At 41.1% G+C, this 16,852-nt stretch overlaps 1 protein-coding gene across 2 annotated transcripts; it reads right to left on the reverse strand.

Annotated features, from left to right (window-relative positions):
- Positions 1-5,447: 5,447 nt before the first annotated feature.
- On the reverse strand, positions 5,448-11,273 carry LOC147635261 (uncharacterized). 2 transcript variants are annotated; one of them, XM_086802486.1, is made up of 5 exons: positions 11,134-11,273; positions 8,427-8,968; positions 6,599-8,195; positions 6,369-6,515; positions 5,448-6,283 (listed from the first exon to the last, which is right to left on the reverse strand). In XM_086802486.1, exons 3-5 carry the CDS (start codon positions 8,088-8,090, stop codon positions 5,571-5,573), a joined length of 2,352 nt encoding a protein of 783 aa, XP_086658612.1. In that variant the 5' UTR covers positions 8,091-8,195; positions 8,427-8,968; positions 11,134-11,273; the 3' UTR covers positions 5,448-5,570. The 2 variants fall into 2 exon arrangements, with proteins under 2 accessions (XP_086658612.1, XP_086658611.1); XM_086802485.1 differs by having other exon boundaries at positions 8,341-8,968.
- Between the last annotated feature and the right edge of the window lie 5,579 nt (positions 11,274-16,852).

The following is a 16,852-nucleotide window of genomic DNA, read 5'->3' on the forward strand; positions in this document are numbered from 1 at the left end:
GCGGCTGGGCTACTGTGTGTGTTTGTTGGCGATGGCGATGCTATGCTATTTGGTCCTTCTTTGAGGTGATGGGTTAAGGCGTGAGCAGCTCTGTAGCTACCTTCAGTCTCTTTCACACCTTGTTGAGCTATGGTCTCTATTGTATGCAATGAGGAAGCAGTAGACGTCGTTGCTCAGCTACTCAAGCTTAGAGCCAATCGTTGCCACTGTAATGCTTAGCTAGTGTTACTACTACCTTAGTTTCACGAGATTGCAAGCTCCTTGCTACTTTCCTTTGACTGCTTTCTTTATCTGTCACCAACGGTGAGCTGCACTATACTGGACTTTCTCCATTGCCTTGCCCATGCACTGCTTTTGTGCAAACTAATGATGCCAAGGATAGGCTGATGAAGCGATTTCTACACAGTTTTTGTAGAGTTTATAATTAAGACTTTACTGCAGATAGAGAATCTCTCTCTCCTACTACAATGTAGAATCACTTTCTTTGCTTGCAAAATAGCCCTGTCTATTCTAATGCTCCACTAAAGATAAATAAAATGAGAAAATCCTAATTAGAAAGCAATTAAGAAAACTCTCTAATCTCAATGTGTGAGACCCTAATGTTGCATGGAAAAATGAGAGAAATGTTAATCTTTCTAAACCTAACCATTTCTTAATGAGCTAAACCTAAACTAGGAGAGCTATACCTAAGCTCTGAAACCATGTTGATAATCATGGATCAAGCTCTCCTATTGACAAAACATCTACCTAATCATGAACTAATCCTACACTAATGACAACACTAATATAAGGTGGATAATAATGAACAAGAATCATTGTGATGAGCATGTGCTATTAAGTTTAGACTCAAGTTCAATTAGGTTACATGATGGAAACATATACTCATAAAAGATGTTGTGCTTGTGTTCCAGTGCTTGAAATGTCCTCCTTTTATATGAGGAGAGTACAACCTGGCCTTTCTCTTGCATGTGGGATAATTCTCACTAGGTAATGTGGCTTCTCACAGTCACTTCATATTTTCTTTGTGCTCTTTGGCACCACATTTCTCAACACTCAACCTTGCCTCCTTTGTTAACACCACAAAGGAGCTTTGCAAATGGGTGGGGAGCAAAGAGAGAGAGAGAGAGAGAGAGAGAGAGAGAGAGAGCTATGGAAAGCTCAACCTCTACTTCTATGACATGGTGAGTGAAAGCATGAGAGAGTAGACAAGAGAAGGAGAGAGAGAGAGAGAGAGAGAGAGAGAAGAAAGCATACGTCAACACCATCACTCACCCACACAATCACTAAGCATGCATGCAACAAAGAAGAAGAGAAAAAGCATACAAGAAATTCAATCGCAGGAGCAAGAAGACTCGAACTCAATTTGGAGAATGGGATTATCTGTTGTTTTCTCATTAGTCAAAATGTCTTATATACAATACTCATTTATACAATGCTCAACCACCCAACTAATGTTTGCATGCCCAATAAGCTAGTCTATGCTAATTTCCTAGCTACATCACTAGCATTACACAAGTTGTAAGCTTAGTGTTTGACTATCTTTCAAGATTACACAAATCGTAAGCTCAGAGATTTCCTATAGTCATTTTACATGAAGCACAGTATAAAAATATGGCTTCAAGAAGTTCTCGCGCATGGTGGAGTAATGTTAGCTAATGTGGTTACCACATTCACACACTTGCACATGTGTACACACCCTTATATTTACATGTGCACCACTCCCATTTACACTTCTCACATGTGCCTAGCCATTCACATTTGCACATCGCACCCATGTGCACGTGCACCCGCTCTTACACACACACACATTCCCTTTGCCCAGTACATCTCTCGTACGTGCACTCACATTCGCATGTGTATACTCTTGCATCCACATGTGCACCCCACTCATGTGCACTGCACCCCACACACCTATGTACACACCTTCTCCTATGCGCATGCACCATACTCTCATTCACACACCTTCACGCATGTGCGCCCACCCGCCCCACATGCTTGCATGCACAATAAGTTTCTTGGAGATGAATACGATTTCAATTTAAAGTTAAATAAATTATAAGTAAACAAGAAACTTGAGTGAAATACCATCTCTAGATAGTACGTCATTATCTACTCAATCGTATATGGTTTATAACTTCTAAATATATCACGTGAATTTGTTTAAAAATAGTAATTTTACTCTAATTAAAATGTCAGCCAAATCGAACATAGTCTTACAAGAAAAACTATAAATACTAACCTAAAGGTTTTAAGGATTGTATTTATGTAAAAGTTTATGGATAAGCATACTTTAAATTTTATGCATGATTTGTTTTCATGAAGCAAGGGCAATGAATAAGTCGGTTGCCTCAAATGTTTACTCAAATCAAAATGTGAATAAAACATAGCCTTATTAGAAAAACTATACATACTAATCAAATATTTGCACACTTTTAACCTAATTTCAAAGTTTCAAGGATTGTATTTATGCAAAAGTTTATGGATAAGCACAATTTTAATTTGATTACAAAGTCTCAAGGTTTGTATTTATGAAAGATTGGTGGAACTTTAAGCATAAGCAATATGTAGTTTGTTCTCATGAAGTAATGGATAAGTATCAAGGGAAGAGCAATTAATAAGTCAGTTGAATCAATTGAAACTAGCAAAGACCACAAGGGATTTTTTTATCTAGTATTAATTAAACACCATGCACACTTATCTAAGTTTTGGATAGTCACATGTTTACCCTCCTAAAGTACAAAATAAGCTACATGCTCATTGATCAAAATCTCCATTTTATATAATTAGCATTTACACATAAATTTGTGGATTATCAATATATAAATCTTTGTGGATTATCAATAGATAAAAAATTTGAAGGGGTGGGGCATCAACCAACGATCTAGGTTAGTGGCAAACACTATACTTATAGATGGTGCGAATAGGAAACTCCCCCTCCTCTCGTTCCACAAGATGGGGTGGATGAGTAATGCTCTCTTCACAGTATTAAAAATATTTTTTAATTTTATTTTTTCCCTTTTGTCGTGAATTTTTGGTTGTACTTTATTTATGTATTTAATGTTGATTACATCTTAAAAATTTTATAAATTCAAATAAAGGGTAAAACTAAAATCGTTTTTCAAAACAAACAAATGCACAGAACGTACTTACATGTGTGTGTGTGTGTGTGTGTGTGTGTGTGTGTGTGTGTGTGTGTGTGTGTGTACGCACCTTCCAGGATATACTCTTGTATCATTTGGTAAGTTATCTACAACCAAGGCTTATACCACCTCCATGGATTGAGAATCAGGCAAATCACCCCTAGCATATGTCAAAATCTCTTCCTTCGTGGAAAGCTGCATTGAAAAGAATTTGAAATTACCCCTCAAGCAACAATTGTTTCTATGGAGATGTTTGGTTGGGGTATTCCCAGTGGGATCTCTTTTTATACAAAGGCATATTGCCATTGCTTCTTGTAGGCGTTGCTCTCATCCTACAGAGACAATGCCTCACCTTATGTGGTATTGTTTGCACTCTCGGGGTTTCTACATGATTTGTCAGGACATCTTCAGGCACGTTTTTCAAGGAGGTGTTTCGACCGAATGTTCTCGCTTCTTGGTTGCCTTTCTCCTCCCCTACCAGACTATAAAAACTTCCTTGACTAGACCAAATTTTGGGCATTGTGGACTATCATGCTCACAATCAACTACTCTTCTCTGGAGATTATGTTCCCTTGTTTGTTTATTTCCCGAGAGCCCTTCTCCAATGGCTCCAACATTCTCATGAAATCAGAGGACTTTCCTTCCAACAATTAGAAGTGTTTTCCCACTGTTTCTGACCTAAGTCGTAGCTGCCCGATTTGGGACAGCTTATGAATGTATAATTTGTCACGCATGGCACACGCCCATGAAGCAAATGTGAAAGGCTATATTAAACCATTGCGCCTGCTCGTGGGACGGTGGTTTCACTTAAAAAAAGTGTGTGAGTGAATACATGGTAAATACAAGAAAATATTGAATTGTCATGTATAAATTTTGTAAAATTTTCCAAGACTACTATGGAGGTCACACCAACGTTACAAGTCATATGGGGAGGTTTGCTCTACTATGATGTCAATTCATTATATTCACCCCTCTATTTTTGGCTATTTTTGAGGAAATCTTTCATTAGGTAACCTAGGCGAACTCCCATCAAATTGAGAATGGTAGTATTACATGACCCCTAACCAATCTTGCCCCCACTGGTGGTTTCACGAGGAATTCTGCACATGAGGATATTACAGGCTGCTGGCTGTCAAATGCAACAGTTTCTATCCAGCCCATGTGGAACACCAGAACCTTAGTCTTATCAAACTCTGTGGAAGGTGTAATACATCCAAATCTGTGTATAAGCCACAACAACAACAAAAAAAAAAAAAGGAGATGAAATTTGCCAACTACAAAGCGCAAAGATTAGGGGAGAGATCGACAAAGATTAGGGGAGAGGTCGACCTCGTTTCACCCTTGTCACACTTTGTACTGTGCACTGAAATCCCCTGCTATGTGCAAACTCAAACCAGACACACTCATAGTGTGACAGCAGCCCATGCGACCCCATGTCTGAACCAATCGACACACACATGCTCAAGAAACCAACCCACAACATAGCAATGTCCCTGGTTGGCTCCTAAGTGCAACAATATGAGCAGTGAAATGGTCTCACCCAGAGTCTGGCCAGCCCCTGGCTTGAGCCCCCTATACCGACCTACACAATCACTCATGTATGCATGCCTCTACTGCTGATCCAGATATCCTGGCCATGATATCACCAACCATGTCAGTCTGCCAGTTTCTATGGATTACCATCTAATACTTCTATGGATTACAGATTTTCTCCAACCAGTTTTGGAGCGAGCTCTGAGAGGGGGGGAGAGAAAGAGAGAGAAAGCGGGCCAGGAGGGGGAGGGGGGGGAGGTGGGGGAACCATCTTGGTAGGTGATAAAAATGCCATTCTTACACTGCACACACATTTAACCAAGTGATGCTGTAACATAAGGGAGAGGTCCCACAAAGCTCTTTGAAGATTATGGTACTGCTGGGATCCCTTTTCTAAGACTAACGGAAGAGGAGTCCAGTACTGGTACCAAAGAACCCTTCACATAACTATTCCCCTGTACATCACTACCATACACGTGTGATGCAAAATGCTTACAATACCTCAATCAGTGGATGTGATAAACCGTGAAGAGATAAAGATGGTTGAGGTCACAAAAGTAAGTCCCTTGGTTACTGTTGGGCTGTGGATAGGATTCTCCCCACTGCACAGAGGAAATATGGCACTGGAATTTGCCAATACATAGATGGCTGTAACCAAGTTCATCACCATGATAACAGTCACTTTACTAAGAGTAGATGGTCACACTTGGAATCACCACCAAAAAAGGGAGTAGCCCATGAAGCAAGCAATCAAAAGAGATGTGGCAAACATGGTTGGTTATAAACACCGCTAACATGTCATTCAGTGAAAGAGAAAGCAAACAAGGCATGTTACGATAAAAGGTATATCCCAATGAACAGGAAGGATCATACAAAACCACACGCACTGCTAGAACCTCATTCCTCCTGCAAAGCGCCATCACTCCTACTTCGATGCATGGTTTGGCTCCTTGTATCTAAGGCAAGATTTCGGAGAAGATGTTCACGAAGAGTCGTCCTGGTTGAATGCCCGTGTTCCTTACCAAGACCTTTGTCACTGTGTTGGCCGCCACTGTCACTAAGCCGGTGGTTGTGGTGGTGGTGATGATGGTGGTGATGGTGTTGCCTAGGCACTCTGCCAGACCTCGAATGGTCAGAACTAGACCCTGGCCTCTTCTCAACATCCTTGGTCCGACGGAGGGGCAGCTTCTTCTGCAAAGAAGCAGAAGACTGTAATCCTGCTACCCTTCTCAATGCCCTACTGCTACCAGATTTATTATTCCGCTGAGGCATACCCAAGGCAGCTCTTGCAACACTGTCTATGACTGCTTCTCTTACTGATACTGCCTTGATGGGCTGCTTGTTAAGGTAAGTTACATGTGGAGTAAGACTTGTGACCAGTTTCCGCAACTGGTCCTCTCCAACATTCATCAAAATGGGGTTGCCGATAAGATTTAGGGCCAATAACGAGCTATAGTTTGCAGCAAGTTGGCCAAGGGCCTTGGAAGTGGCCACCTTGTTATGGCTGAGATCAAGTACACTCAGCTTGAGCAATCTATGGAGGCCTTCCACCTCTGCAATCTTGTTTCCAGCCAAGTAGAGTTCTTTGATTAGAGTGCAGTTGGCCAAACCTGCACAAAAGGGTGGATCATTACTAATCATACTGAACAAGGTTAAACTAGCTTTGAAATGAGTTCGCTGACATTCATGCCTTACCATGCCCAATTCTGGAAATCCTATTGTAGGAGAGATTCAAGACACGCAAGCGGGTCAAGTCTCTGAAGCCCTCAATCTGAGAAAGCCTGTTTCTTGAGAGGTCTAGTGCATGTAGATTTTGCGGGAGACACCCTGCCGGGACTCGAGCTACAGAACAACATGCATAAAAAACTTCAGGTGTAGAGCATTATTAACCTCTCACTAGACATAGAAAGAGCAGAGGAGCTCACTTATGCAGTTTGCAGAGAGGTTTAGTGTCTTTAAGCAGTTGAACACTCCAAGCGATGGCACTTCCCGCAACCCAATGCCAGCTATGTGAGCCACAGTTGAGAACACATTCAAAGTTTGTACTGCCGCACTGGCAAGCTCATGATCCATAGCCACTGCATCAGGCAGTGTACTTGAAGCCTCACCAATGTCTTCATGGCTTCCAATTGCTAATGCTACTACTTCCTCTTCATAGACAGGCATATCAGGCTGCTGAATAGTATCAATCCACTCCTTCACTCGGCTTAAAGCGCTTTCAGCAGAGGGAATGTTGCTACTGAAAGACTGCAGTCCCAAGCCGACCGTGACGATACCTTGCTCTGCCCCTATTACAGAGCTATCTTGAACCAATACGGCTTCAGTAGGATCAGCCTTTTTTTCTGAATCCTGGTCATCTCTACCCATCTCTGCCTCTCCCACGTCAGAGCTGTAACCAGCTGTGATTTTGAGCTGCTGTTCATAAGTTCCATTAGCGAGTGGCTTGGCATCTAAAGCCTCCAAAAGGGCTTCTTGATTCAAAGACTTTTGTCTGACCGTAAAAGACCTCCAAAAGGGCTTATGGCTACTTGAATGGTGAACTTCACTCGATCTATCAGGCCTGACTGCTATCACCTCGATACTATGAAAGGTTGGTTCTGAGCAATGTTCACCTGCCTCGACTGAGACATTCTCGACAGCATCCCCTGAAGTTGCAGACTTTGATACACAAGAATGTGAATCGGGGTTCTGTGAAAAGAAAGAACCTTCCATTACAAAAGAATGCACAGTGGAACCTTCTTTAGGCAAGACAGGGAACCCTTCCAATGAATGCGTCTCCTCTCTTTGATAGACACCAGGGTCACTGACATGTCCAGCCAGTGAATCATCATCCCATGCCATCCTCTCACATCTGATGGACTTGTCAGGACTGTAATGGAAGATTAAATCCCTAGTGGAATCCTCAATGGCTGTAAACGTTTTGCTACTGAAGGGCTCAACGCCATCTTCATTACAAGGTTCCCCAAACAGAACTTGCTCTGTAGTTCCATGAAAATTAGCATGAGCAGCAACAAGAGACATATCCCCACCTCCTAGTGGCCTGCTGGAGCCTTCACACGCCTGCCTAGGGCTCTCTAATTCTGAAGCTTCAGACTCACTTTTGTCTACACACTCACCAAACGAATCACTGCCAAACTTCCCACTATGCTGCAGTAATAATCTATGACCTTCATTGCCGCTGCCTGATGCGGCCTCACCCACGCCGAGGGAAACTTCATCAAGCAGAGTACTTGACTTGAAGTTGCCTGCACTGGCTTCTTTCAAAACCTCTGGTCTGGTAGTGTGGTGTGGCTGGGGATCCATCTGCACCTGTAACTTGCAAGGGGGACTATCTCTATCTATGCCAACAGCGGCTTGCAGATTTTCAGAGGGAATACCTTCACCTGCATCTACATCCTTAGAAGGAGGAGCCTCCATGCATACTGGGCTGCTAACCACAATGTCAACTGTCACCTTGGGCTCAGTCACAGATTTTGGAAGATCTCTCAGGATATCTTTCTTTGCTAAGGTTACATCTAGTCCCTGCAACAAACATAATCTTCATCAGCAACAAAAGCAATAGAGGAAGCTACACTCGCTTGAGATGAATATAGTAACAAGGAGACTGGATTGACAGAAAAAGAAAATCTACTACACAATCATAAGGCTGAGGCAATCCTGCACCAACCTGTGAATTCTGGGCCATATCTGCAGATGCCATAGCTTTCGCAACTTTGCTTCTGCGGCCAAAGACTGATAAGCAAAAAAACTTACCCATCATGGAGATGTCCACTTCTCGCAGTGTGGTGTGACCAACGCCGTGTTCCTCTCGTCAGACTAGAAATCAAAAACTCCTCAATTGTTGAAGGTAAGAACAGAAGATATATATCAAACCAACAGTGACCAACGGCGTGCCGTGTTCCCCTCTTCCAACTAGAAATCAAAAACTCCTCAATTGTTGAAAGATATATCAAAACCAACAGTGACAATGCTATGCTGTATGTGGCTAACTGTTATACAGAAGAGGCCCAATTGTAATCCACAATGTACCCCAAAGGCAGCCTTAAAAGCTACATCGGATACAGGCACGTGGGATCTCCACACAGTATCAAAATTTAGCCGTAATCCACAAACAACCCTTGGCGCATTCGGCAGAACCTCCAGACAAATGACTCGGTTGCATTGAGCTGTAGTGGAAGATCCAGCAGCCCTTCGGCCCACCCCCGCACCTTCCCAGTGGTGCGAGAACGAAGAACTACAAGAGCGGCCAGAGTGAACAGCCCAAACGGCCGCAGCCTTTTGATTGCAATTTAATCCTGGGCAGCAGAAAAACAGAATAATTACCACATAATTTAAGATACGGGCACCAAGCTGGCCAAGAAAGTAGATCCTCTCTCTCTCTCTCTCTCTCTCTCTCTCTCTCTCTCTCTCTCTCTAACCCGATTGCATATATGTCAATCTCAATCACGATAGCACTCTCTCTCTCTCTCTCTCTCTCTCTCTCTCTCTCTCTCTCTCTCTCTCTCTCTCTCTCTCTCTCTCTCTGGCGTAGCGGTTTACGCATCAGGCTCCCAGTCTGGAGATCCCCAGTTCAAGTACCATTCCCCACACTTCGGTGCCACCATCATGTATCATATGTGGTCCACTGGCTTGGCTATGATGTTAAAACTCTCTCTCTCTCTCTCTCTCTCTCTCTCTCTCTCTCTCTCAACAAAAAGAACAAACAAGGAAGCAGAACACAGGAGGAGAAGAGGGAAGAAACAGCTAGAAATATGTCTGAATACATGGAGACAGAAAGAGCTGTGACAGCAGACAACAACAAGAAGAGGAAGAGGCTGAAGAAGGAGAAAAAAAAAATGTGAGCCCTGGCAGAAAGGGGCTTGGAGAGAAAATGAGAGGGCCTTTCCAGAAAAATAAAGAAAACATAGGTGAAGTTTATTAGTACTCTTAGAAAACAGACAGTCATGAGGTTACCACGAAAGCAGGGAAGGGTCTAAGAGAGTGTTCAAATGCCAAAAACTACGTTTTGAGAGTATTCATGGAAGTAGGAAGAAAAGCAGACAAAATCAATGGAAGCAAGAAGCGGTCAAGTTTCCAGATGCTAAGACCATGGAGGCATGGAAGGGTCCATGCAGGCATAGCGCTTCCAGATGGTAGGGCTGCTTGAATGTTCGTGTTTCGGACACTATGGAAGTAGGACAAGAAGAGGGACTCGTTGCCATGAATGCTAGAGTTCTGGAAAATCCATGGAAGCAGGAGAAGGTCTGGAAAGTAAGAGTGGAAAGGAGTGGACACCGGGATGCCCATCCCTGCCTGTGCAGGTCATTGGGACAGCCGAAAGAACACCCACAAGAATACCTAGACGATACCAAAGGCACCAGAAAGTCACCAAGTTGGCAGAACTTGAACAGCCACTACTCCGTTTGGTCAGAGAAAGAGATCCCATTCCACACGAAAGCACAGCTGAGGATATGGGGCAGGTTACCCCGCGGCCCTTGAACTGCAAGAGGAATGTGGTCAATGTCATCAATGCTACGGTTTAGGAAAATCTGAAGTTTGGAAAAGGAAACACGCTCAGAATCACCAGGTTTGAAGAATCCATCAAAGCACAGAAAGGACTATTTAGGTAAAGATAAACACTGTGAATGCAAACAGTCCATGAAACCAGGAAGCAAAGCAGAGAAGCTGTAAAAGCAAGTGCAGCGCTAACTGACTTCTGCAAACACCATAGAACCATTGCAAAGATTATGAACGCAGAGAATCAACGCAAGAAGAAAACCAACCAATTAAAATTTCACAGCCTGGAAGCAGAGAATCAATTTTAAAGCCGTATATTTCCATGGAAACAGAGCAATTGGAAAAGATCCATAAACTGTAAACATTACGTAGGCAGTTAGGGTTCCGTAAACACCCAAAATTAAAATGACGATTAGAATTCTGATGACACCACAGAGCTTGCTGTTTCAAAAACACCACGAGCAGAAGATTACAGTTCAAGAGAAAAAGGAAGATGAACGATCAGAGAGCAGAAATAGGGAAAGTTAGGGTTTCGAGGACGCCATGGGAGCAGGAAGACGTCAACTATGGTTCTCGAGAGCACCATGGAAGAGGAAAGATGAGGGGAAGCGAAATAGGTAGATAACATGGACGCAGACTAGCGTATCAAGGGCATCATGCAAGAAGATTAGGGTAAGTAGGTAAGGTTTAGTGGACACAATGAAGTAGATTAAGGTTTGATGGACACAATGAAAGCAGAGTACGGTTTAATGGAAACGATGGAAGAAGATAAGGTGGAAACCATGGAAGGAGAAAGTGAGAAGATTAGGGGTTCACGGTAATGCAATAGAAGCAGACGATGAGCAATGAACACCAATGAAAAAATCAGGGTTTCGTGGACACCAACGACGCAGTGAGAAAGCTAGGGTTGTGAAGAGGCGCGCGCTCACACACACACACACACACAGAGAGAGAGAGAGAATACCTGTCTGTGGGAGCGTGCAAGCCTGTTGTTCGACGCTCCACTGATAAAATGATTGGCAGTGCTCGCTTAATAAAGCTTTCTGATTAACAATACGCACACAGTAGACGTGACGAAGGTGGTCATTGTTTTTTCTCCTACCTTTGAACAGGTCACATTCACACATACGGTACACCCGGCGCCCCCCCTTTTTTGGCCCCAGTCTTGGCACCTGAGCATTATTATCATTATTATTATTTACTTGCATTATTATCATTATTATTATTTACTTTTACTTATAAATGTTCTCATGTCCATGCGCATTCATAGTGCTTCATTCACACACACACAATAAATGGGCACTCTGCACGTTTCATATGGTGAGGCTCTACGTCCAACCTCACCATCCCCCTACTAGACATCAGGGCACTCCTAGCCCTCTCTTGAACTAAGCTTCCTCTAACTCTCCTACACATTCCTCTACCATAGTTCTATCAAGGAAGGAAGCACAGGGAGAGGAGAGAGGGAGACCTCTCCTCATCTATACAAAGCAAAAACGGAGAGAGAGAGAGAGAGAGAGGAATACATTGCATCCAATGGACTCGAGAGGAGGGTGACACGTTTTATCAACGAAAGCAAATCAAGACTTTCTATTTCGCAAGATGTAGCACACATTGGAACATGAGGAAATTAAGGTGCAAACAACCTTCAGAAATGTTAATGTTGAACCAAAATTTTGCTAAAATATTCCCTTACCACACATCACAAAACAATATCTGATACAACTACCGCCTTGGCAGCCTTGCCCACCATAAAACTTTCTTCGTGGTGCTTTCCATGCCCTCATGTTAGCTCCAACCCACCCCAAGCACTTCCTTGTCAAACCCCATAGGACCATTTACCATACATAACAAATAATCTCAAACACAACCACACATAAACTTGTCATTTGATGCTAGTTATTGGGCAAGCAAGTACTTATCAAAGTGCAACATTCATTGATGCAGTCACACATAGAACCACCCTTTTTCTTGAGGCTTAAAAGAGGGTGTGAGCTCGAGTCAACACAAATATTATCCAAGAACAATATCAATCCAAACATTGAGGCATAGAATTGCTTGAGGGTGGTAAATACTCTAAGAACAACACATGACATTGATCAATCCAAACATTGAGGCATAGAATTGCTTGAGGGTGGTTAATACTCTAAGAACAACACATGACATTGATCCTTTGAAGCACAGGATCGCTCTCTTGTTGACAATTATCCCACTTGTAGCCTCTTTATGAAGGCTTAAAACAATTAGTAACCACCACATTTTTCTTAAAGGACGTCATTGGATGAAATATTGAGATATATTATTCCTTTCTCTCAAACAACATAAAGCTAGACATAGACAACTATGCATGGCGGCGGAACTAGCTCATATTTGATTGTACATGGGCAAAACCATGGAAGCCTTGAAACATAGGATTCTTGTAATTATTACATGCATTACCACCTTTCTTCACAAGGCCTAAATAGACTATGTTTGTGGAACCAACACATATCTTGCGTGAGGAAAAAAATGGAAACATTGAGGAATCGGACACCTATCACCAACCATGACCACCACCAATCTCCTTCATGCTTGAAAAAGAGCATGGTAGTCGAAGCATCTTATCAAAGGACAACACTGGGTCAAAACATTGAGCACCACTATCCCACCAACTACACAAAACCTAGCACAAGCAACTAGTCACCACCCTTCTTGTTGTGATGATGATTAAAATAGGGTGTGCTGGTGATGAAACTAGCATTGAACCACTATGCATACACAACCATGCTTTTACTCTTGAGGCTAAAAATAAAAGTAGCCTACGATGTAGACAACAAGAAATTCCCAAAGCACACTTATGAGTGCCATTAAACTCATGGCACTTCACTAGCATGCACACATTCACACACATTCACACACATATAAAATCCCCAAAATCATGCATACATACACACTTGCACACATACACATATAGAAAATCCCCAAACCATGCTTCTAGCATACACATACATACACACTCATACACGCACACACACGTGTGCGCACGTACACAAACACACACACACACATATAAAAATCCCTAAATCATGCTTCTAGCATGCACATATATGCACTCATACATGCACCCAAAGAAAATGTGCTAATTACAAGCATTCCACAAGTTCACATGGTAATCTAGCATGCATAAGTGAGTGAATGTAGACATGTGCAAGGACCATCTTGGCACTCCACAAAAATGTGAATCAAAACTATCTTTAGTTACACCAAAATTTGAGGAAAGCACTCACACAAGTTAACTACATGATATGTTCTTGCCCATCATTTGATACGTAAATACACGTGAAAAAATCTAGCCATATGGGTGGGGGGGCTTTTCTTTCATACACCTAAACAATCATCTATATTCATGTGACATTTACTTCTCAATATGTATCTGCATTATTGATGGGATTTTGTTTGTATATAATGTGAAATAGTCTTCATAATATATAACCCACAACCCCACCACCACATCTTCTCCTCCACAAATTAGACACATGTTCTCTCCACCTTTGTCAAATTCATTCATATAGAGCTACAACTAAGCATAGTGGTGGACTAGCTCATATTTGTTTTTACATGGGAAAATCATAGAAGCCTTGAAACGTAGGACCCATTGCTAGAAGTACATATAATACGCTTCTTCACAAGGCTTAAATAGACTAGGTGGTGGAACTAACACATATCTTGTGTGAGGACACCAATTGAAACATTGAGGAATTGGATAGACCACTACACCACCAACCTCCTTCATGCTTAAAAGAAGGTTTGGTAGTCGTACAACCCCTCATCTTATCAAAGGGTAGTACTCGACGAAACATTGAGGCATATTACCACTATCCCACCAACTACACAAAGCTAGCTCAAACAAACCCTTCTTGATGATTGAAATAGGCGGTGGTGATGATGAAACTACCATTGAACCACTATACATAACCATGCTTTTACTTAAGGCTAAAAAGAAAAGTAGCCTACAATGTAGACAACACATATCTAACTCTCAAAAACACCTATCAAAACACATTAAGAATTACTTAAAAGGTAATGAATTGAACATAAAAACACATTAAGAATTACTTAAAAGGTAATGAATTGAACATAAAAACAATGAATAATAATAACAACCCTATCTCAAGAATTGAGAGGTACTTAAAGGACTGACGATGATAGTATTAAGAAAAATTAATCACTCCAAAATGGACATGGTGAAACACATGCATGTGTATCCAGCTCACATACATACACGCCCTCTCTCTCTCTCTCTCTCTCTCTCTCTCTCTCTCTCTCTCTCTCTCTCTCTCTCTCTCTCTCTCTCTTTGTTGTTCATATCAAAAGATCCTAATCAATAGATTCTAGCTTCAAGTGTTATATTCCATAAACACACAATGTCATCGTACAAATCATATCTGGTCCATTGGCTTAGCGATGATGTTAAAAGATTCAATTCATCTCATATACTCTCTCTCTCTCTCTCTCTCTCTCACACACACACACACACACACATAGGGCATGCATGCATGCATGTGTATGTGTATATGTAGTGTTGGCATAGTGACAGACTCATCATGCTCCTAATCAACAAATCAATAGTTCAAATTTCATATGTAGTGGCATGTGTATGTGTATATGTAATATTTGCATAGTGACATACTCATCATGCTCCTAATCAACAAATCAATAGTTAAAATTTCATTTTCTACTTTCCAATCTTCTAAATATTTGAGCGTGTTATTCATGGGATGTTGCATAATATTTAAATGTATAATAATCTTGATTATATATACTCCACAATCTAGAACCATCTTGATAATATATATTCCACAACCCCACCATCATCACATCTTCTCGTCACCACCACAAATTAGGTGCATATGGTCCCTCCACCATTCACTTTATCAAATCCCATCATTGTTGCCTTTAACAACTCATGCACTATCCATCCTTACCCCCCTTACTTCATGCATGTAACTTCTTGAACACCTAGTCTTCTAAACATTGATATCTTTCTTTTGATCAATAACAATTTCAAAAAATCTCAAACACTATCTATCACATATTAGGCTTCATGCACCAAAGCAAATGTGGGACCATTTAACCAAGATTGACAACGTGTGTAGTTGCCAAAGACAAGTTTATGTTAGGTAGATCTTCAAAGTTCAATCGTACATCCTTGCATACTTTGGCTAAGGGTTTCTAGTGTTCAAAGAGGTCTTCAAAGAGGTCATGTGATTTTTTTTTATCGGTTTGTGCTTGTTTTGGCATTAGTACATAAGAATAAAATCATGGAGGGATTGTGGACCAGGTGTCGATTAACCACCATTTAGAAATGTAATCATGTGACCAACGTATTTACATAATTAAAGTTTATTCTTAGAAGTTTTCCATAATAATTTAATCTTTTCATCATCAACACTTAAACCTAATTAATTATTAATTAGGCTAGATTGAATACTTTAATACACATCAATAACACAAAGTTAAATGGCTTTTGTGTTTAATCTAATAAAGTAAGACGAATGCTAAATAGTAATCAATAAAATAGCACTTATGCTAACCATTAATCTAATAAAGTAGCTCTTAAGTTTAACATTACCTTTTTTTAATAGTTAATGATTATCAACACAAATTGTTGATATTTAATGTGATATGTATTCAATTTGTTTAATAATTACAAGTGTCAATGCTAATATATGGCAAATATACCATTAATATTTTAATTATAATCACCAATCTGGCTTGATTATCTTATCTCATGTTTCTGATTACTGCATAAACAATTAGTCACATCAAAGTAACAAAATAATAATCATAATGTCCTATCATGCAAAACTCGGTTGTATTTCATTCTTGCCAAAGTAATGAGTGTTCTTGCAATCTTGCTTCCTTGTGTCTATTACATCTCTCTCTCTCTCTCTCTCTCTCTCTCTCTCTCTCTCTCTCTCTCTCTCTCTCTCTCTCTCTCTCTCTCTCTCTCTCTCTCTCTCTCTCTCTCTCTATCTCTATATATATATATATATATATATATATATATATGCTTCCACACACCATGTCTTGATCTCCACCTCTCCTTCCATTCATACTCCCTCCTGGAGCTGGCCCCATGTTTCCAACATGATATCAGAGCTAGGCTCTATTCCATCGACGTGCTTCACCTTCTCCCCTTCTATGTTTTTAGGGTTTATATTTTATGTTTTGAGGGTTTTTTCATTTTCAACCTTCCATGAGCATCTATGTGTTTTTCTCTTCATGAGCCACCCCCTTCATATGCTGCATTTTTTATCCCTTCATATATTGCATTTTTAGGACCTATTACATGCTATATGCTATCCTGAAGACTTGTGTTTTAGCTTCTCTCTACTTTTGCCATGTAGTAGCCCCTTCTATACTTTTTCTTGGTCGGCTGACCAGCCTTATGTGCTACTTTTTCTCACCCATATGGCCACCTGTTCTTAGCCACCTCTCAACCCATGCAACCACCTTCTCATGCTCATGTAATTGCCTTATATCTGCCTCTTCTGTTAGCCACATGTGGTGTGCTTATCCTCATATTTTCTTCCCATGAAGTGCCCCATACGATGACCAGCATATAGTTAGCATTTTTCTCATCATGAAGTATCCACTACCATGCTTACACAAGATGACATAAACTTGCAGCCATAACAGTC

The sequence above is a fragment of the Cibotium barometz genome, chromosome 9 (assembly GCF_041138505.1).
Source record: "Cibotium barometz isolate CiBa-2024 chromosome 9, ASM4113850v1, whole genome shotgun sequence".
Lineage (NCBI taxonomy): Eukaryota > Viridiplantae > Streptophyta > Polypodiopsida > Cyatheales > Cibotiaceae > Cibotium > Cibotium barometz.

What these genes read in the sequence shown, in the direction of transcription:
- LOC147635261 (XM_086802485.1), bottom strand. Translation starts at nt 8,433, where the DNA reads ATGATGGGTAAGTTTTTTTGCTTATCAGTCTTTGGCCGCAGAAGCAAA. An exon ending in ATATGGCCCAGAATTCACAG is followed by an intron (nt 8,196 to 8,340) that starts GTTGGTGCAGGA and finishes TGTTTGTTGCAG; the next exon opens with GGACTAGATGTAACCTTAGC. An exon ending in CCTCTCTGCAAACTGCATAA is followed by an intron (nt 6,516 to 6,598) that starts GTGAGCTCCTCT and finishes GTTGTTCTGTAG; the next exon opens with CTCGAGTCCCGGCAGGGTGT.